This window comes from Furipterus horrens, unplaced genomic scaffold (genome assembly GCF_987537825.1).
Source record: "Furipterus horrens unplaced genomic scaffold, mFurHor1.1.pri manual_scaffold_6, whole genome shotgun sequence".
In the NCBI taxonomy this organism is placed as follows: domain Eukaryota; kingdom Metazoa; phylum Chordata; class Mammalia; order Chiroptera; family Furipteridae; genus Furipterus; species Furipterus horrens.
Window position 1 is genome coordinate 28,468,109 of NW_028327176.1, and position 23,589 is coordinate 28,491,697.

A 23,589-nucleotide genomic window follows, 5' to 3' on the forward strand; every position below is an offset into this window, starting at 1 on the left:
TGTTCAGGGGCAGTTAATAGCCGTTAGAAATTGAGAGGAAAAATGGAAGATATATTTCCTTCGGATTTTTTGGTGTGCCTTACATTTACATTATGAAGGAGGTAATCTCCTTATTTGAAGTTGAGACTCCTAAAATGTCAAAGCAGGTCTGATTTTTTGTGGCATCTTACATAAAGCCTCTTTTTGATCTTCTTTTTCTACCGCTGCGATGTAATTTTTTGAAAATAAAATTTGCAGCAGCTCCATCCGGCTGCTCCGACAGGAGAAGGAGGTACAGAAGCACAGCAGCTCCTGGCGTTCAGCAGCACTACTGTGCTCTACATAGCCCCACCCTGCTGATTGCCTGACAGACTTAAAAAAATTCAGGAAGGAAAAACAGCCAATCACCGTCTTGGCCTTTCACACAAGAGAAAGAGATCACAAAAGGTGCTTCCTTTTTTAAAACGCAGGATTTTAATCATGACTGTCGCAAGTTTCTCAAAATATTCCTGAAGATGAGCTGATGTTGTTCATTCACTCTGCTTTTATTCTGAATTATTCCGTGCTCTGTATCATTTCACTGTGTTCCTCCTCCGCGTGTCAGGGAACACAGAGAGCGAGAGCAAGGCAGGAGTGCTGGCTCAGCCCCACGGATGTGTTCTTTGAGGTGGGAGAGGCACAATGACTGGACAAGAGAAGGTCATTTTAGCCACCGAAACTTTCAGATTGGGCTCAGCAACCTGAGGTTTTTCTGAAGTCAGCAGGTGTCTTATTTAATAGCCTCAGAAAGCAATTAGAACTTTTTAACAAACTATGGGAAGCATCTGTAGTCAGTATGTAAATTTAATTGTACTAAAATTATTACCGAGCTAAACTACAGAGAGCTTCCAAAGAGGGAAGCAACGCTAATGTCATTAATTAAGGCACCTTTGCTTTAAACAGCAAAGATGCCAAGCCAGCTCTTGAAATCAGAAAGGAAATCTCAGATTCTGTATTCACTCTGCCGGCCTTTCAAAGAAATGATTGGTACAGCCCCCTCCCAAGAAAATGGATTTTTAACATTTGGTCCTCAAAAGCTCAGCCTTGAGAGTGCTTTATTGTGCTGGGTTTTACAATGGGTTTAATATAGCGGGGTGCCAAAGGGCGGGAGGGGAAGAACTTTACAATGTAGATAAAGTAGGTCCTTTCAGGATGCAGACCAAAACTGGTAGTGTTTTATTTCATCTCATAGGACTTTCCTAGTGGAGTTCAGCTTTTGTCATGCAGTTGTTCTATGTTTGTGGACATTTTTCTTTTGTAACTAGATCTAATTTTTTTAATTAAGAGAAATATAAAACATGCATAAAGCCTTAAAAATCGGCAATGTATTCCTCCTGCTCTTAATACTAATGATATTCTCGATTTGCTAACAAAGCTTACAACTGGCATTCATGGTAAGCAGTTTTACTGAGTGAGGTTAATATGAATGAAAAAATGTTTTTCTGTTTGTGTGCCCATTTTCCATTGGAATAACTAATTCACTGAATCACATACTGTTGATGAATGTAGATTAAAACAGACTCACTTAAAAATTACTGTTTACATCTTTCCTTTAAAATTTTAGGAAGCCTAAATTATATAGCAGTTGTAGGATATTATTGAAAAATTACTTTCTGAAAAGTAAAAGTGGATGTCAACAAAAAAAGAGGGGAGAAACATTGCCAGAAGCCAGAAAAATCTCTAAGCAAAGCTGCTAATTATTCTTAATGGGCAAGATGAGCACATTAAGAAACAAATGAATACATCAGTGAAATGTAATTGAAAATCGACCTGGCAATCACACATCACATCTGAGTATTGGCCTGTATATTATTCTCATCATTTAAAAAGTTATTTTTGTTGTTCTTGGCATCTGAATTTAATGACTCTAACTGAGCCTTACTTCCTCCTAGTCTCTTCATCTTCTAACATTCTGATTCTTACCTTTTAAAAACATATAGCACTTCCTGATATTTCCTTTTTATCTTCTGTTACTTCTGTTCTTTAAATATGTGAGGCAATGAAAGGATGTGTTCTGAGTCATTTTATCATAGAAATATGTCAAACCACGTGTGAGGTTATTTTATTTATTCCTAAAATGTATCAAGTGTCTTCTAGAGCTTTCTACCTTGACCCTAGAAAGCTAGGTGTTGATCTGAGATTTACCAAACAGATACCTGAAAAGAGATTAAGACTTGAGGTGTAAGTGAATGTTGTAAGTCCCAAATATGCTCTCAGACTCATGAGCAGATGTTCCTGAGGTCCTCCTTGGTCCTTACACTACGGTGCTGGGTCTAGCACAGAGCCCCCTACCTCAGAGCTGCCTCTCCTTACACATATCGTGATTTAGCTGTAGTCAAAGAGAACCAAGGATAAGTTAGAAAACGATATCACTTGGCTCATTTATTTCTCAGATTTATCCTAAAATTTCCTTTGGCACTACCCTTTTAGTGTAATAAAGAATTCTCCAAGTGCCCACAGATAATAATTACTTTGTAAAGTTTGTAGCTGGTGATGGCAATGGCGTGACAATAGGGGAGAGAAAGGATATACTGAGTTAGCATTGATGCTAAGCTTCTTCCAAATCATAATGAATAAAAGCACAACACCTAAAGGTGAGCAGCCCTCTCTGCTACACTCACTAATTCGCCCAACACAAGCACTCTGCCTTGACCCCTCCCTAGTAAACACCAAGTGTGTTATCTGCATAATATGGCAATGCTTGGTGACCCGTTTCTTGTGCTCCTGACCCAAGCATCTTTTCTCCACAGTATGCACAGTCTGGATCATGATGGGAGACTTAAGATTCTTCAAAAATTGGCGATTTTACTATACATTTAAAGGAGATACTCCTGGCTTAACATTATTTTAACAGAATCCCTGATTTAAGAGATTAATAAATTAAGCTTCATGTGGACCATGCAGCCTGGGTTATGGATGGTTGAGACCTTGGGAATGCCAGGCCATTATCCTGCATCCTGGCCCCTTTCTCCAGTATCAGTGACGGCTGAAGTATTGATGCCAGTGCTTCTATTTACTAGATAAGTCATAAATGGGCTCTATGTGCCTTACATTGGGTAAGAACCCAACAAACAGCTTTGAAAATTAATTCAACCAGTATTAACTCCATGCATTCCAGGTGCTAAAGATACAGTAGAGGACAAGATAGATCAAGTCCGTGTCTTTGTGGGACACAGACTCTGCCTTGGCTGGAGCACATTTATGTATGGAAAGACACTGGAAATCTACACAGCGGAAGTTCTTCAGTTCCCTCCAGTTACTTAAATTTTACAATATAAATGTTCATGTTCATTTAATTAGTTCTGAGGACCAAGGAAAGAAGGTAAAGCTTACTTGCCAAACCTCATTTTAGTTCTAATCGCCAGCCTCTTCATCCCTCCAAAGCTTTTACTTGAATTATTGAAAAATAAAATGAATTGACATGAATTAGGCACCTACTATGTGTCAGATTCCTCTTATGTGATACTCCATGAAGCTTTTGTAGTAGGTATCATTATTCCTATTTTTGAGGTGGAACTCAGAGAGGTTAATTTACCCAAACTCACACAACCCCTAAAAATTGGAACCAGCACTACAAGCCAGGTTCATCTGATTTCAAAGCGTTACCAGGGGTGGGCAAAGGTTTGTATTTGTTTGTATAGAAAAAGACATGCAGGTTATGATAATTACAATATAACTCAAAATGCTCACCTTCATTATTCACACGTTCTTGTAATCTACTTTCTAAACTCAAGCACACTTTGGCACAGAGTTCTTTATAAACCCACTTTTGCCCAGCCCTGTATATTTTTCCCCATTAAATAATTCTGTTTTACCGAAGGCTAGATTGATTTGATGAGTGTCATCTTGCATTTGTTCAGAACACTCTGGAAGAAAAGTTCTCTTATTCATAAGCAACAGTTGACATTGCTAAAAGAATTCAATTCATTTGAGTAATAAACACATTTGGGAATATGTGTAGCTTTTTAATTAGCAAATATTGTCACATCAAGTAATTTAAAAAGCGCTAGAGATTAAAATGAACAGGATTTATATTATAATTTCATAGTTCCTACCCTCACCTTTGATGCTCCAGTGAAAACAAAGGAAACATGAACCAAGAAAGTAATGCCTTGTGATCCACAGTGTTATTATTTTAAAGTATCTTCTTGCTTAAAGAATAATGCCAATTCTCAAAATGTATATGTGCCTACTGATAAATATTACAATTACTAATTGCAGAAGAAGGTTAATATTTTAAACAATATTATATATATATATAATTTATAACATAATTTATTTAAATAACTTATTATGCAAAAATATATATTTTAAGAATAAAAATAAAATGAAACAAAATTAAAATGGAGTCCCACTCCTAACTTATGCTTTATTTGAAAAGAAAATCTGGAGCTAGAGTCCTGGTTTCCTTTTAGCCACAAGCATGTATCATATAGCCCTGGAAGTTCAGTTGCCCAGACAAGGAGATTGGAAGTGATTGCTCTGTATCCATTTAATCAGAAATCACTACAGCTTTCTTTGCACCCAGCACCTCCTACTGAAGTCTTCCAGAAGGTTGGTGCAGTTCAGAGAATACAATTTGGTCCATCCTGTTCAAAACTCTCCTGATGTATTGACTCAATTTGATTGAATTTCCTTTATTACCCTGAGATGACACAGAAGAAAAATAAAATCTATTATTGGACACACTGCCAACTAGAGGAACTGCTCCCAAATCTGACCTAAAGGGCGGGAAGCAGCATGTCAGAATATATCTCTGAAGGTAACATTTTAATACACCATTGACATTTTTTCTTTTTGTACTTGTTTTAATGTAAAAAACACCTCCTAAACCACAAAATATATTTTCTTTCCAGTTCTAAAAATAAAGCAGCCTAAATACTGCTGTGAACTTTTTTTTATTTAAAAAATTGTTGCTTGAATATAAATACATATGCTTGCTTCAGCCTGACCACCTGGAGTCACAGGTTTATAAATTGTATAAAAATATATAGTGTTAAGATATTTACTAAAAATTAATAGGTTTCCTGAGTTATATAATTTAACTTTTCTAAGACTATTTTATAAAAAGTATTACCTCCACTCACAAAATAATATGTTTTGCTTGATAGATTAGTCATGTACTCATACGCCACTACAGGAGTACCTGTCACATTATGGCTTGCTGTTGGATGTCATGGAAACACTGAGTAAGGTGTGGCCAGAGTGTGGGGGAGCTTAATCAAAACCAGCTGTCAGTTGACTCTGCTAATTTTGTTCTTCTCAGAATAAAGATGTCAGCTGTCCTTTCTACAAGACATTTCATGTAGAAGACTTTCCTGAAATACTTTCTTCCTGAAATAGAACTGTAGGCTGATGTGTCATTTTAGTTAATCAAAACAAGTAGGCAAATTAGTCTCTTTTATTTTTTTAATGAATGTAATTTAACGGTATTTAATTTGCATACAGGAAAGTTCATCCAGAAAAAAAAAAAAGTCTGCATTATAGCACTTTTGTAAACCTCAACAAAGCCCTTCATTAGGAGACCTAATTGATTTTTCCTACCCACTCCTGGGGGAAGAAAGCTATCACAGTACCTGCTTATTCACTCAGAGAAGAAATGGGTGTGCCTGGTGTTTCAAGCAGAGATTTGGGTTAAAAAGTCCTGTGGCTCTGTTCTTGCAGGGAGATCTTGGCCAATGCTTGTTTCAAGCATTTAGGAAATCTGTTTTTCTGAGCAATAGGGGAACATCGCTTGTCTGCTTGGTGTCCTCCCCATGGGCCCAATTTAGTTCAGCTTGCGGCCTTCACTGGAATTATTTTATTTCTCGTTTATTTAAACCTGCCCTATTCCAAAAGAAAGATTTTGAGGTTTCTTACAGTGACACATAGAATATACCCTATAAAATAAATGATAAAGGGAGGGCAATTGGAAATTAGAAAGCAAAGAAAATGTAAAATATGATGAAGTCAGGAATGGAGATCAATATAGAAAATATATGCAATAGGAGCTCTTACGGTTGTCAGACTTAGGCCATACATTGGGCCCTGAATGGCACAGGGGCTAGAGCAAAAAAAGAAAGAGGAACAGTTGTAAGACTTACAGTGTCCAGAAGTCGAAGCACAACCAGTGAATCTGAAGTCTGGTTTTTCCCATGCTGAAACCCAACATGATTTTTCCCATGGGCCCTCATATAGATGGTGTTGTGTGGTATAATGGACTAACTCCTCAAAACGTCTTTTCAATAAGCATGACTCTTTTTGTAAAAGTCCCTTACACACCAGCAGATGGCTGAAGGTCAAAGCATTAGTCTGTAAGGACAGTTCTTCCCCAGCCCTTCCACTGGACTGACTTTCAGCTTCAGAAGTTCATTTCCTTGGGAAGATTCTCCCAGCTTTTCTCCATCTTCCTCATCTTCCTCTCTCCCCAGTCTTTCCCTGCTGTGCGCCCCCACCCTCCCTAACAGCGTTTAGGAAACCGACAAAGCTTCAACTGAGAGAGTCTCATGAGACCGCCATTGCCCTCCCCATTGACTGAAAGACCTTTGCCTTTCATGCAAGTGGGCCTGGCAGCTAAGGGATAGTCCTCTCCCCCCTCCAATGCCCACAACCCTGGGTCTTGCCCAGATGCCATCTGAATGTGTGTTTCCCAGGCCACAAAACCGCAGCCCAGGGAATTAAAAGAGCTTGCCCGTGGCAAGTAGTTCAACATTTGGTGGTAATGCCAGGGCTAGAAGCTTCTCTGCCTGTGTTACATCCTATAGCTCTTCCCTTTTCACTGTGAAGACACCGTGTGCGACAGGATCGTTGTGTTTGTGGGCTTTTATTTGTTTATTTTTTTAGTCAGTTTGACAGTCACTGCGGAAGCTTTCTTAACTGTGTCCAACAGATGTGAGAGACATCATCGAAAGGAATCAGACGGCTGGTGTGTTTAAGACTCAGAAAATATCAAGCTGGTAAGATTTCTTTCTGCATCAAAACATGGTGGAAACAGCTTTTCTCCATATGGTGGGTGATGATTAAAAATAATAATAGCTAACATTTAGTGAGCCCTTACTGTGTGTCAGGCACTGTTCTAAGCACTTTAAAAGTATCTTATTTAATGTTACAAGAACCCATAATAAGGGAGGCAAGCATTCTCATTACCTTCAATTAACAGATGAGAAAAACTGAAGATTAGTATATTATACACTGAGTAAGAATTATTTAGGGTTGAGAGTGTACAGTATGAGGTTGGGAGAAACCCAGCCTGGGACCGTCTATGAATGGCTATATTCCACTGGTTCTCAACATGGGGGCATTTTTGATTGTCCTGACTAGGGGGATGGGGCTGCTAATGGCATTCAGTAGGTAGAGGCCAGAGATACTGATAAACATACTACAGTGCGCAGGACAGCCCCCGCAACAAAGTATCTGGTCCCAAATGTCAATAGTGCCAGAATTGAGAAACCCTGTTTGGTTCTGTAATTTAAAAATAGCTTAGGTATCATTTCCTTTGAGATGTTGTTCATTCTTTTCCAGACTAGGTGAAATACTTACCCTCGTCTGTGAGGTGCTACGTCTCATTTTTGCCATGTTGGTACAGACCTAGAGGAATGAGTAAGCATTTAGTTATCCTCACATGAAATATCTGTGTTTGTGCATTTTTCTATCATATGTTTAGCCCCAGACATTATTAGGACAATCTAATTTTTAATTATTTAATTTATTTATTATGGTTGAGGGTGTTTTCCCACTCCAACTGCTTGGTTTGGGGGTAGGGTGCAGATGAAGAGCAATAAGGCTTAAAAACTAATGTGGTCAACATATTGGGATGAGGCTATGGAATAGCGATAATTGTTTTTCTGTTAGATTGGTTGGTGAATGTCATGAAGTGTCCACATGTGTATTTTTAAATTCTGTATTAGAATGTTGGCTGATGGCACAGGGGGCAGTGTGCTCCGAGTTTCTCATGTAAATGAATAGACCACCTCTGTTTCCCAGCAAACCTCTGGCAGGTCCGGCGGGAGAGCCGTCTGTTCCCTGCTCTTCATTCTTAGTACAGCCTTCACTCCACAGTGATTTTTCAACCTGGTATTTACTCATCAATCAAAAGCACATTTGCTATGCTGTCCTCATTTACATTTATTTAATGCTTAAGGTCATTTGTGACCATTTGAGTGTATTTTGGCATATGGAATCAGGGAATCATAGATTTCAGCATCATGCTGTGAAGAGAGATTGTGTTTTTACAAGACATAATGTTGTTTACTGGGTGTTAATAATCACTAACTAATAAACATATCTAGACTTCTTAAATGTTGCATTTTGAGGAATAAAAATGTCAAGTGTTTAACTTATGGCGTATAATAGCATTTTCTATCATCTCTTCATAAAATAACTTACATAAAGAAGCAAAATGGCATTGTTCAACACAGGACATATCCTAAATGCTTAATACATGGCCTTTGTTTCTATTATCTCTTCTCAAGAATGCTATTTCTAAATATATTGTTCTGATATGTACCTAGACATATAGTCTACATGTCAATAGTCATAGAGGAACCTCTCAGATGGTTTTTTAATCTTTATTTCATATTATCTCTGGTCAGTTTCTTCCTTTTTAACCACCACAAGCATTTTGTCCAAAGTCTACTAAAGCACTTTGTCAGAAAACAGGTGGATGAGCCAGTCTTTGAAATGCCTTGATCTCATATTAAGAAACTACTTGACCACTTGACTTTCAAGAAGCTAAGAGGAAACTGCCAACCAAGGATGTAATAATCAGTATTTCCCTTCTCTCCACTGCTTTTCCACCCATAACCAGTACAATATGATAAAAGCATTAGTTCCATGCGAGAAGAAAGAAAAGTAAACCACTCACAAAAGAGCTGAGATATGGCTCGATATTCTTTTTTAGTGCCTCAATGCATATGCAGAATTTCTTCTCCAAATTGGAGGTGTGGAATAACAGTAGCGACAGATAACTAAGAGGTATTTACCATAGCTACAAAGCCCACATGTGAGCCAAATATTTCTGCTATTAAAAAGCACTTCAAAGCTTGACATGAAGTTTATAACAGCTAAATGTCTCTTGTGACTTCATTTGCAAAGAAGATCTAAAAGCAGAAAGGTAAATCATGATATGAGAACTGTGAGCCTAGGAAATTGTGTTTTTAAAAAGGAATGAGAAACCGCCCAGACATTTGACAGGCACCCCGAGCTCCCGTTCTCACTGCTCTGACAATGCTCAGTAACAAACAGCGTTCCTCCTACAATCAGCCTCTGCCTACCTCTCAGACAGGGCAGACCCAGGTTGTGTGGGGCCTGAAACTTATTTTGGGGGCTCCCTTTAGGGGGATGAATTTGATTATACCCTTACTTTGGCAAGTTTTACAGGAGCATAATACCATGTGAACTCATTACGAGGGCTCCTCATGGGCCTTGGAAGGGCCTGTGCAAGTGAGAAGTCCCGGCACTTAAACTTCATTAGCTTCGCAGGAAATTCACCCCTGCTCTCGTAAACACCACCAACCTTGCCTAGAATAATGCTCTTCCCTTATAAACTTTCTTACTCCTTCTGTTCCATTTTAATCCCAGTTGACCATTGCTAAATATGAAAGACATGTTTGCAAAAGCCCGGAGGCTTTAGCCCTGGCCAGGAAAGATCTAGGATGTTCTTATATGAAGCATGTAGCCATTACATCTCAGAGATCTTAATATAATCATTTGCTGTGCTATTCCTTTGTTATGCAGCTCTCCATTCGTTTAACTATGTCCAAGGTATTCTGCCTTGAGAACATAAATGTGGAATGATCAAGAACAATTCTTGAACAAAAGAAATTGTGCTGCTAAATATAGCTAGAGATTGGTGAAAGAGCAAAGATATTTACAGCATCTCAATTGTTAGGTTTATCTGAAGCTGTCTTGAAAACTGTGATTGTCTAATAAAGAACCATTCAGAGCTTTGACGTCTACATATTTCTAGGTGTTCCAGAATTAGTGAATGGCGTCATTCTCTGGTTAATATTAACAGTTACAAAAATTTCTTAAATCTATTAAATGTACCCTGCTGTGATATTAAAAGTGAATTTCTATTTAAGAAAAAAGGTTATCTTTGTGTGGAAAATTGCTAGTGAATTTAGGCCTGTGACGTTTATTATTCTTTGATAAACCATTAATCTTAGTAAGCTATGGAACTTATTATAACTTTAAGACCTTTTTTATAAATGAAATTACACCTTTATGCAGGCCCCCAGGATTGACTATTGGCTCCATTGCCCTACTTCTTTTTGAGATTTGTATCTTCTCTGAGGCTCATTGTTCTTGAGAGATTAAATTGGGAGTGTGAAAAATGATTTTTAAAATGTAAACCCCGCACCAGTAGGACCCAACTGGTGATCTCTGCAGTCTTCTCACCTTCCTCATTCTCTTCTTTCAGTCTGGCTTCCACTGCTCCCCAACATACGCTTTCTCCTTTGTCACCAAGACTCTTCATTTGCCTCCTAACACATTTGGTTCTTCCCATCTCTGGTCTTTGCCAGTCTTAACCCCTCCTCCTCATCCATTTAAGTCCTTCCTTCTAGGATGACGTAAGTGCCATTTCTCAAACTATTTAAGCTTGCCCTCCTCTTTTCCTTATTTTAACTTCCATTGCCTTAGAATAGTCCCACAGGAAAACATAGTATATTCTCTTATTTTTTGAAGCATGCTTTCTTTGTATTCATGTTCATTGGTGCATTCATTTCTTGACAAATATTTTGATCCCCTCTGTCTGCCAAGTACTATTCTAAGTGCTGCAGACAGTGATGAACAAGAATGAGAAAGCCCATGTCTGCTTTCTTTTTGTTTCCTAAATTATATTTTATTGATTATGCTATTACAGTTGTCCCAATTTTTCCCCTTTTGCCCTCCTCCACCCGGCACCCCCCATTCCCTCAGGCAACCCTCACACCATTGTTCATGTCCATGGGTCATGTTTATAGGTTCTTTGGCTACTCTATTTCCTATACTGTACTTTACATCACCGTGGCTATTCTGTAACTACCTATTTGTACTTCTTAATCCCCTCACCTCTTCATTAATTCCTTCACATCCCCCTCCCATCTGATAACCATCAAAACCCTCTCTTTATCCATAATTCTGTCTCTGTTCTTCCTGTTTCCTTAGTTTGTTTTTTATACTCAAACTTGTTGATAGATATGTATTTATTGCCATTTTGTTATTCATAGTTTTGATCTTCTTCTTCTTAAATAAGTCCCTTTAACATTTCATATAATAATGGTTTAGTGATGATAAACTCCTTTAGTTTTTTGTTGTCTGGGAAGCTCTTTATCTGCCCTTTGATTGTAAATGATATCTTTGCTGAGCAACCTTGGCTGTTGGTCCCTGCCTTTCATGACTTTTAATATGTTTTGCCAATCTCTTCTAGCCTGCAAAGTTTCTTTTGAGAAATCACCTGACAGTCTTATGGGAACACCCCTGTAGGTAACTAACTGCTGTTCTCTTGCTGTTTTTGAGATTCTCATTTTACCTTTAATCTTTGGCATTTTAATCATGATGTGTCTTGGAGTGGACCTTTTGCATCCATATTGTTTGGGACTCTCTGTGCTTCCTGGACTTGCATGTCTATTCCCTTCACCCAATTAAGGAGTTTTCTTTCATTATTTTTTCAAATAGATTTCCAATTTCTTGCTCTTTCTCTTCTCCTCCTGGCACCCATATGATGCAAATGTTGGATTGCTTGAAGTTGTCCCACAGGTTTACACTATCCTCGTGTTTTGGGGTTCTTTTTCTTCTTGTTCTGATTGCTTTTTTTTTTTTTTCCTTCCTTATGTCCCAAATCATTGATTTGATTTTCAGTTTCATCCACTCTGCTGGTGTTTCCCTATAAATTGTTCTTTATTTCAGTTAGTGTAAACTTTGTTTCTGACTGGATCTTTTTTATGCTGTTGAGGTTCTCACTAAGTTCCTTGAGCATCCTTATAACCAGTGTTTTGAACTCTGCATCTGATAGATTGCTTATCTCCATTTTATTTAGTTCTTTTTCTGGAGTGTTGATCTGTTCTTTCATTTGGGCCCTGTTTCTTTGCCTCCTCATTATGGCAGCCTCTCTGTGTTTGTTTGTATGTATTAGGTAGAGCTGCTATGACTCCCTGTCTTGGTAGCATGGCCTAATGTAGGAGGTGTCCTGTAGCGTCCAGTGGCACAGCCTCCTCTATCACCCAAGCTGGTTATTCAAGGTGCACCCTTCATGTGGGTTAAGCACACCCTTCTCTTGTAATTGAAACTTGATTGCTGTTGGCAGGTCAGTGAGAGGGATTTACCCAGAGCAGTCAGTTACAAGGACTGGCTGTGACTACTGACCACCACCCTCCACCATCCGTGGAGGATTGACTCTGCTGGGGCAGGGTGGTGGTGCTCCAATGTGGTCTGTAGCTGCCCACTGGGTACACAGGCTCTGGGGTTTCCTGGGTGATGCAGGCCAAGATCAGCCCCCACCTATGTTCTGCCTGGGGTCACCCTTCCTGAGCTATAAAGCAATCTGAGATGGCTGCTGCTTGTGCTGGGCTCAGACAGTCCCAGGCAAAGCCAAACTGTGAATCTAGTCTGGCTGCTGCTAGTGCCAGGTCTGGGGCCACTTAGCAAAAAGTATGGGGGCTGGGGACTGAGGGTTTACTGAGGCTGGCTGTTGCTTGTTTGATAAGATTTAGGAACCTGTGAAGCATGGGCCAAGACCAGCCATTTATATCTTGGGTGGGCATATAATTTGGGTAGAGTGAAGTCTCTGGGGATCTGTAGGGCAGGGCAAATAGTGTTAGCCAGATAGGTGGAGTTTCAGATATGGCACCTACCTGCCAGCTTTGTGGCTCTGTTGGGGGAGTGTCCATAAAAGGGACAGTGGCCTCTGCTCGCCTTCTGTCTGGGAGAAAGTTGTCCCCCAGATGCCAGACATTTCAGTTCCTCCCTGTATGCCACTGGTGCCTTTCAAGCTGCTACTTTGGTGCTGGGGCTCAGAGGGAGTGAGTCTGAGTAAGTCCATGTGTGGGTGGGTTCTTTAGGAGAAACTGCTTGGGAATACAGAAGTGTCTCCCACTGACTCATTTTCCTCTGGTTTTTGCAGCCAGAAGTTATAAGGACTTAACTTCCTGGCACTGGAACCCTGGGCTGGGGTCCTGGTGTGGGGCTGAGACTCTTTGCTCCCAAGATATCTCTCCCAAATTTTTATCCATCACACGTGGAAGTGGGACCAGCCCTTTCTGCATCTGCGCCCCTCCTACCAGTCTGGATGGATGTGGTTTCTTTAATTCCATAGTTGACAGACTTCCTTTCAACTCTCTTTCTGACAGTTCTGAATGATGTGATGGTTATTCTGTATTTTAGTTGTAATTTTGATGTGGTTATGCAAGGAAGTGAGCCATGTTTATCTATACGGCCATCTTGACCAGAGGTCAAAAGTCCATGTCTCCTTAGAGTTCACATTCTAATAAGGGAGATAGGTAAGTTTTTTGAAGGCAAGGATTCTGCTTAATATATTTTTGTATTCTCTGAAGTAATTAGTATATTTTATCCGTGTTACATGAAAGGTTTTTAAGATTTGTATTTGGAGCACATTTTAAAAGATAGGAATCCGTAAGACTTATGGAACCAAATAAATTTTAGTAGAGGGAAGTCAAGATCTAGAGAGTCAGACATCAGTTTATATATTAGATAGCTGACTTTCATTTCAGGACAGGGTTTTCTCAGTCAGGCACAGCAGTCTGTATAGACACACTGACATTGTAAGTCGGCATTTATCTGTCCTTTGTCAGGTTGAAGAGGAAGGTTAGTAGAAGGTAACTGAGATAAGGAAGCTGAGGGCTCTCTTTAAGAAATGTTGATAAAACATGCCTATTAGTGAGTTTGCTAGAATTACGGTAACATAATCTTGAGAACTGCTGAGAATTCTAGAGATGCCCGAGTTCTGTTTCCTTCTGTTGCTGTCCTGGATATGGAAAAATGAAATTACTATGTGTACTTTCTATTGCTAACACACTATTTTTTAAATTTGTTTTACAAGTTTATAGAAGAACTCATGCCCCAGCTTTTTTCGCACCGAAGAAACCAATTCTCACAGGAATGTTATTCAGTTTCAGATATTTTGATTGACTTCTTTTTTCCTATTAAAAAATGAGCCAGACTTTAAAATATGGGACACTGTATTTTTAGGGGACCTCTAAACTGCAGCAAGTGTAAAATTAAGGCCTTTTCTTCTAGAAAAACATTGTATTTACTGTTTGGGTATGCTGATCCCTACTCTTTACTAAGGTCAAAATCTTGCTACCAAAAATCAGCTAAGTCTATTTTGATAGCAAGGTGTGCAGGTCAGACTACTACTGATTCCTCTGTGAAAATGTCTCTAGTTTTAAGGGAAAAAAATCCCTCCTTCATAGATAGATAGTTATATCACAGAAATTACAGTTATATCACAGAAGTTACATATCAAATAAAAATGTCTTCATTTTCAAAATATCTTGTCACTTTTAAATGGACAAGAGGCAATCTTGAAAAAAAAATTTTAGAGTATGATTGCATCATAATATATTGCTAAAAAATGATATTTTACTTTAATAATGAACATGATTTGTTTTACTTATTTTGCTATTACTAATAGTCCTGCAGTAAAACACATCTGTACATAAATTGTACATCTGAAAATATATATACAAAGCAGATTTTAGAAGTGGACTTTGTCTATTCATACCAAATTATGGAAATTACTAATCTTTGTAATGTAATTTTGTATCTGTTAAAGACTAGACCATTGATGTTATTCCTTCTTCCTAGACTATTATAAAATATGTTAGTATTTTTATTAAATTGGCATTATCATTGAAATATATAATTTTCTAAGACTTGACATCTTTATGACTTTCAGACTTCCTACCCACGAACAGGGCATTTAACTGTTTTTTAAGGTGTTTCACTAGCATTTAAAATCTTTCTTTATTTCTTTTGTTAAGCTTATTTTTGGAAACTATCTTCCATTATATTTTCTAACTGGTTGTTATTGGCATCTATATAAAGAAAGCTATAGAGTTTTGTGTAGCACATATTTAGTCACCTCAATGAGCTATTATTTTAATTGTCAATTTATTCTCTTGAATATTTTAAATAAACAATTACATCATTTATAAGTGATGACAATTTTGATTTCTATCTGGTTCTTATACCTTTCTTTTCTTTCTCTTGTATAATTTTATTGGCTAAGAATTTCCAGAATGATATTAAATAACAAGCATCTTTGAGTCTGACACTTTTGGTTATCTTCTAATGTTTCAGCACTAAGTATGCATTAGTTTTTTTATCAAAGAAAATATTTTCTTATCTGTTAAGGACTTTTCTTATTGTCATCCGAGGGTATGTTTTTATTGATTTGAGACAGAGGGAGAGAGGGAGAGAGAGAGAGAGAGAAACATCATATCAGTTTCTTCCCACATGCACTTTGACCTGGTATCAAACCAGCAACCTAGGAAGGTGCCTTGATCAGGAATTGAACCCACAACCTTTTGGTGTATGTAACAATGCTCTAACCAACTGAGCCACCCAGCCAGGGCTTGTTGATTCCTATTTTTAAAAAATTATCATAAATAAATATGGAACTTTAGCAAATATCTTTTCAGTATGTATGGAGATGATAAAAAAAAAGATTTTTTATTTCACCTTCAACTGTGACAGTTCATATTAACAGGCGTCCTAATATTAAAACATCTCTGCATATCTAGTCACTTGGTCATGGTATCTTAATTCTTCTTTTAACATGCTGCCACATTCTAATAATATGTTATCTGGGATTTTTAAAATAACAACTCTGTTGAGCTATAATTTACATACCATACAATTCACCCACTTAAAGTAAACAATTCAATGCCTTTTAGTATATTCACAGAGTTGTACAACCATGACAGTCAATTTTAGAATATTTTCATCACCCCTAAAAGAAACCCCATACCATGAGCAGACACTCCCCATTCTGTCCACCCTTTCTTCCCAGTGCTGGACAGCCCCTAATCTACTTTCTGGCTCTGTGGATTTTCTTTTTCTGAACATTTCACATGAATGGAATCATACAATATGTGGCCTTTCAAGTCTGGCCTCTTTCACTTAATATAGTGTTTTGAGGGCCATCCATGTTTTAGAATGTGTGAGGATGTCATTAATTTTTATGATTGAATAATATTCCTTTGCATGGATATACCACATTTTACTTATCCATTCATCCGTTCATGGATATCTGGGTTGTTTTCATTTCTTGGCTCTTATGAATAATGCTGCTGTGAATATTTGTGAAAAAGTTTTTGTGACAAGTTTCATTTCTTTTGGGTGTATATAGTCATATGGTAACTGTGTTTATCCTTTTGAAGAACAGACTGTTTCCTACGGTAGCTGGTCCATTTTACATTCCCACCAGCAATGTATGATGCTATCTGAACTTTTTGCACTGATATTCATCAATAAAATTGGTTCATAATCTTCTTGTGTAATCTTTATTAGGTTTTAATATCACTGATGTACTGGCTTCTTAAAAGAATTTGGAGGCTTTTTTATCTTTTGTGCCACCTAATATGGGTCACTCTATGGTGTTAACATAATGCCAGCTCAGAACAATTTTTACTCCATTTTTTTGGAAGTTATAATTTGAAATTGGTGTGAAAGTCTTATATTAAAATGCACTGTGTGGAAATTTCGTAAGTTTGAAAAATAAAGGAAAAAGAAGAAAATTAAGTGAAAATACAAAAAAGCAATAATTTTGTGATTTCATGTCAAATGGCACATAGTTGTAATTTGATATGAAATGAGAACTAATTGTAAATTTTTATTGTCACTTTGTTTTGCTACCTTATAAGTTAATCAGCTGTCATAATCATAGAATCAGAGATATTTGAAATGGAAAGTATAAATTAGTAAAATAACTAATACCTTCCTTCCAAGATCTCAACACCCTTTTCAATTTCCAAAACAGTATATAATATACTGTCACCAATATAGGGGGTCCAAATGTCAGGCAAATCCGTCCTCTTTTTGGACTCTGAAATAAGTTTATTTCAGCTAACTTCAAATAAAAACACAGAGCCAGAGGGTGGAATCAGCTTTAAAGCCAGGCCAGAAACACAGAGGTGATAAGCTGGAGCCACAGGTGTCAAACTTTAGTGTTGGAATCATTTGTAGAGCTTGTTATGACACAGACTATCAGGCTGGATTCCCCTGAGAGACTGAGGTGGGGCCCAAGGCTGCACTTCCAATTGGTTTCCAGGTGTTGCTGATGTTGCTGAGAACCCTGAACTCGAGTTTTCTCGGAGAGTTTCTGTAGTGTTTCATTACTTTAAGGTTGTTCAGATTTTCTATTCATTCAAGCCAATTCTATTTACTGTATTCTTTAGTTTACTTTATAGATCATGTATTTACAAAGAATGAACAGGACCCAACTCAACAGTCAACACTCAATTGTCTGTAGTTAACCAATTTTATAGATCTTCTTTTATTTTTTTCAGATTTAATGTGTTTTATTGATTAAAATATTACATTTGTGCCAATTTCCCTTCCCTCTGCTCTCCTCCACCCGGTGGCCCCCCTCCCTCCAGTTGTCCCCCCCTTTTAGATTATATCCATTAGTTGTGCATACAGTTCCTCCCAACCTCTCTCCGTCTATTCCATTCCCTCCTACCTTGATCCCCAATTCCTATATCATCTCCCTCCCTTTCCCCATTCCCCCTCCCTGTTGACCTCCCCCCAATATGCTTCCCGTACCCACAGTTCCTTTTCCACTCTCGTTGCCTATTTAGTTTGCCTTTGTTTCATCTCCCTAGCTTCTGTTTTTTAAACCAGTCCCTTTAACATCTCATATAACAGTGGTTTGGATCTAATGAACTCTTTCAGTTTTATTTTGTCCTGGAAACACTTTCTCTGTCCTTCTATTCTGAATGACAATTTCGCTGGATAGAGTATTCGTGGTTGTAGGTTTTGGATTTTCATTACTTTGAATATTTCTTGCCAGTCTCTTCTTGCCTGTAGGGTTTCCCTTGAGAAGTCAGCTGATAGTCTAATTGGGACCCCTTTGTACATAATTCTTTTCTTCTCTCTTGCTGCTTTTAAGATTCTCTCTTTATCTTTAATTTTTGACATTTTGATTATAATGTGTCTTGGAGTGGTTCTCCCTGGGTCCAGTCTCTTGGGAACTCTCCTTGCTTCCTGGACCTGCAAGTCTATTCCCTTCCCCAAGTCTGGGAAGTTCTCCTTTATTATATTTTCACTCAATTTTTCAAGTTCTAGTTCATCTTCCTCATTCTCTGGCAAACCAATGATTCTTATGTTGGGCCTTTTATAGCTGTCCCAGAGGTTTCTGATCCTCTCATTGTTGCTTCCCATTTCCTCTCGCTGCATTGGTTGACTGCTTGTTCCTTCTCCATATTCCGGTTTGTTGAAATGAACTCTGGATTTTTTTTTCTCACCATCTATCTCGTATGCGGTTTTGTTCCTTTCGTTATGAAAGTTTTTCGCTTCTTTCTTATCTTTTTCCTGCTCTTTTGTGAATTCTGTAAGCCACCTGATAACAATGGCCCAGAACTGAGCCTCTGACAGGTTTCTTATCTGTTCATCTGTCAGGTTCTCTATCTGCTGCCTGGTGAGTTGTGTCACCGGGATTTCTATAGTTGTCTGCCTCATTTTGACAGATGCGTTTTGTTTTCTTGGGCCGGCTGTCCGGGGCAGTGCCTGCGTACGCGTCACAAATCAGCGACTGGCGCCTGCCTGTCCGCGACCTATTTCGCAGCCCTGTGGTGCTTTCTTTGGGGGCGGGGGTCCAAGATGGATTCACACAGTTATTCAGCTAGGAGACTGGGATCCGTCCTCCCGCCCCCCTGGGCCTCACTGTTCAAGGCGATGCGGTGGCCGCTCTCCCCAGCGCCGGAGTCGCGCACCGCCAGGGGCTTGCCTGCCGCCGGGATTCCTCGCCGCCCCGCCGCTGTCCCAGGTGCGACCGCAAACAGCACTGCCCTCTTTAACTCTTACCTGCCCAAATGGCACCGCTGGTTTATAACTTCATATGTTGGGCTTCCGTGTAGTTTTATTTTCTGGAATTTCTAGTTATCCTTTGTTTTGAAGTAGTTGTATTCCTCTCTAGTTGTAGAGGGAGACCTAGCGTGTCCGTCTAAGCCTCCATCTTGGCCGGAAGTCTCAATTTTATAGATCTTCTAAGGTAAAAATTTCACTGAAACCTAATTTTACCTCCCCGTCCCTTTTCTCCAAGCTTTACTCCTAGTCTGGAAATGTAAATTAATTTCATTTCAGGATAAAATCAATGAAATTGGTCAGGTAATCTGTTTCAAGGAGTTTACATAAATGAAATCCTGTTTTGGGTCATCTGTGCTGTTGCTTCCTTCCCTTAGCAATCCAGTGGGGAGTGTTCTTCATCAATTCTGTCGTCAGGGCCACACTCCATAAAATCCTCCTCTGGAAAAGAAAGACATTTGATACATGCACTAATGGATGGCTGAAGAGTATTCTAAATCCAAATCCATACATGTAAAGATCTTCTGGAACAGGGTTTCTCAAAGTGGTCTGTGACCCATCTTCATGAGAATTACTTGTGATGCTTAATTTAATAATAAAAGTTCCTTACTGAATTGGACACCCTGGGGTTCAGGTTCATGAATCTGACCTTTAAAAAACCTCCTCAGGTGAGTCTAATCTTTCTGGAACACAGACCACACTTTGATAAGCCCATTTTATCCCTAGATTGCCATTCAGTTTAACATCCCAACTGAACAGCACAAAGGTGACTCTATGGATGTCCTGTTATCTCATCTGTCCTTAGGAGAGGGTTTTTTTATTTTTATTTTTGTTTTTTTTACCTTTCACATAAGGACTTTATTCCTCACTTTGGACTCTGAATTTCTTTGGTGTCATCTTAATGAAGATGTGAATTGCAGTGGAAAGGAAAATGTTGTATAAATAAGATAGCAATTCTGATTAGTTTCTTGTTTATATAAAAGCCTTTAGTTGTTGAGAGTTAAGGGAAATCACATATCAGAGGTGGAAGAGGCCTTTGGGATAATCCACCAGTGGTTCTCAACCAGAGGTGAACTGTGTGCTCACCTCTGTACCTGTTTTGTAATAGAGATTTTTGTTGGATCATTACTAATACTGGGGAGAGCACAGATTGTAAACACCCTACAATGCAATGGAAAATCCCTACAATGAAGAATTGTCCTGTACCAAATACAAATACTAATTCCAAACTAGTTGAGAAAAATGGAAATCTAGAAATATTACTTGGATCTCTTTGATAGCATTGCCTTATTTTCTGGAGTTTTTCTTTTATCTGTCTTACATACACTTTTCTCTAAGGGTATGGAATTAATTTTGTTAATGAGGAGTAACATTTTTTGTCCAAAATATTTTACTAAGTGTCAAACTTGTATAATTCAGTTCAATATATTAACATGTAATTTAGAGTCTGACCTGTGTAAGACACTGTGATAGGCTCATTGAGGGGGTTACAAAGATGAGTAAGGTGAAGTTTTTGCCTTAGGAAGCTCAAGATACCCAACGAGAGGTAGACACTTGCCCAGCTACCAGGGTATAAGACAGAGTCTGCTTTAACTGCATTACACATGATATGTAAGTATAAGGAGACTATCAAGGTAGAGGAATCTGAGAAAGTTTCAGAACTGTAATTTAGTAGATGAAAGGCAAGGGAAGAAAAGCAGTTGCAGAGGGCATTCTAGACATGAAAAGTGGAAAGAAAATAACGAAAGGCATAGAAGTAGAAAAGATGTGTCCAGGCAAATTTAGTTACTGACGTGATGAATGGGGAGAGGCCAGAGGCAGACAACCAGCTGGGAAGTCATTACATTGTGGCGAAAGGGGAGGTGAATGGAACTGAGCATGTGAAAAAGGGACTTCTGATGTCAGGCAAAGTTCTAGTTCTTCATCTGCATGGTGGTTGCAAGGGCATTTGCCTCATAGTGATTAGTTAAGGCATAGATTTGTTTCATGGGATTTTATTTTTCAGTGTTTTATTTTACAAGACAAAGGAATTTTCGTTTGTTTGTTTTTAAGGTCGTCTCGGTGGTCTGGAGAGAGGAATAGAGTTAGTCCAGGGCTGAAAGAGAGTAGAAAATGATGAGCAAATATGGAGCCCATTCTTCAGAAATGACTGTATGTGGGAAGCAAATAAAATAAGGGAGTAATAAAAGAAAGCAATTGGGGATATGGTACATTTTAGGTGGTTCAGGAACATAAATATGTGTTATGTATAACTAGCAAGCAGTTAAAACTAAAAGTTCAAATCTCAGGAAAATGTGCTAGAAGACTTTGAGATCAAAATCCAAAATATAAGGAAGAGACCTGGAAAATGGAAAGTCAGAAGAGATGACTGAGGATAGAATCTTAGAAAACGTCTGTTTGAGTAATAGGGGCCCAGGAAGGGATACTAAGAAGGAACTGGAGGCAGAGAGGCTGATTCAGGGTGATGTGGTATAATATCAGTCCAGGAGAGAATGTCAAGGAAAGGGTGATGAGCAGGGTCGGCTGCTGCAGATTGCTAAAGGTCAAACAAATTGTCGTCGTCGGCAGCCGTCCGTCTCGAGAGACGATGGTGTAGCTTCTTAAGAGTCTATCTTCACGGCCGAGAATGGCTGTGCAGTCCGACTCGGGAGTGACATGGTATCTGTCTCCTCCCGTGTTGAATCGACATCTTGCGATGATGCTGAAGCTACAGAGCCTGGGCAGGGTGATATGGAGGGCCAGCTGTTGCCCATGCAGCAGACCCCCCCTCTCTTCGCAGCTGAAGGATCCAAGGGAAAGACGGAGTCAATACAGCTTGGGTTCAGGTGCGCCGCAGGAGTTGCCGGTGTTGACTACAACGTCGAACCGCCTTAGGGACTCCGGCTCCGGATTTTCTGTCGGGGTTTACTCCCTTAGCCTTTCCCCTGAAGAGGTATGCCGCAAGGCAGCGGAGGTTTTTTGGAGTCAGAGTTTTCCTTCTCTGCAAACAAATTGTAGAGCAATGCTAATGACTGTGTGAGAAGGTCGTATTGCAAGGGCAGGTGAAACAAGGGAAATAGACTATTGTTGCTAAAATGTTGATAGCCAAGGGAAAGAGAGAAATAGTATGTGTACTAAGAGGAAGCAGAATTGCTGGAAGGTGGGCATGTTGGCAGGCATGCCAGTACAGCCAAGGAAGAAGAAATAAGATATGAAGAGGGGTTGGTATTTGATAGAGCAAGGACCTAGAACAATGCTTCTCAAAATATGGTTCCCACACCAGCAACATCATCACACTTGTAAGTTTGTTAGAAATGTAGATTCTTAGGCCCCACCCCAGACATATTGAATCAGAAACTGAGATTGAAGCCCAGCAATCTGTTTTAAAAGACTTTCTCCTCAGATGCATGGTCAAGCTTGAAAAACACTGACTTAGAGAAAAGAGGAAGAAGTAGTTTAATCCTGCACACAGCCTTTGGGGGGTGGTTCTTCTTGAAAGGATGAGGGACTCTTCTTCCTTTTAGACAAGAGAAAAAGAAAAGATGAAGAGGGTAAAGATGATATCAGATAACCCTGGTCTGCACAGATAATCTTGTTGCCTGCCAATAAAGACACTTTTACTTTTTTTCCTTTCCAATCCTGATGCCTTGTTTCCCTAGCCTTAATGCATTAGCTAGATTCTCCAGGGCAAAGGTGAATATTGATAGGAAACGTCCTTTTCTTGGTGCTGATGTTAGGGAGAAAGCATCTAGTATATCAAAATCAACTGTGATGTTAGCTGTAGGTTTTTCATAGATGACCTTTTTCCAGTTGAGAAAGTTCTATCCATTTTGGCCTCAGGTATTATAAACTGTTATTTGGTGCATAAACATTTATTTTTAAAAATGTTTTATTTGTTTATTTTCTAGAGAGAGGGCAAGGGAGAGAGAACGAGGGAGAGAAATATCAATGTGTGAGAGATACATCAGTCAGTTGCCTTTCGCACGTGCCCCAGCCAGGGAACAGCCTGCAGCCCAGGCATGTGCCCTGACCAGGAATTGAACGGGTGACCTTTCACTTTGTGGGACGATGCTCAGCCAACTAAGCCACACCGGTCAGGGCTAGTGCATGAACATTTAGAAGTATTATTTCTGCTTCTTGGATTGACCCTTTAACATTATGAAGTGATCCTCTTTTTGTCCAGTAATACCTTCCGCTCTGAAATCTACTGCCTAATATTAATATAGCCACTCTGGCTTTCTTTTGATTAGTGTTACTTGTTATATCTTTTTCCACTTTTTACTTTTAACCCACTTGTAGCTTTATATTTAAAATACATTTATGATAAGCCACATATAGTTGGATCCTGCATTTTTATCAATCTGACACCCCACATTTTAATTGGGGATATTTAGATCTGTTTCACTTAGTGGAAGTATTAATATAGTTAGATTTAAATATATTGTTTTGATTTTTGCTTTATGTTTGTTCATCTATTTTTTGTTCCTCTTTCATCTATTTCTGCCTCCCTTTGGATTAAATGGGTATATTTTATTATTCTATTTTGTCTCCTTTATTGACTCATTTGCTGTAACTCTTAGTTTATTT

At 38.8% G+C, this 23,589-nt stretch overlaps 1 protein-coding gene across 1 annotated transcript in view; it reads left to right on the plus strand.

Moving 5' to 3' along the window:
- The window catches only part of CAMKMT (calmodulin-lysine N-methyltransferase), a 384,338-nt gene that overhangs the window by 330,869 nt on the left and 29,880 nt on the right, over positions 1-23,589 (plus strand). The window contains exon 7 of the mRNA XM_090280235.1: positions 6,887-6,953. Coding sequence (XP_090136361.1) covers positions 6,887-6,953 — 67 coding nt within the window. The remainder of the gene's footprint in view (positions 1-6,886; positions 6,954-23,589) is intronic.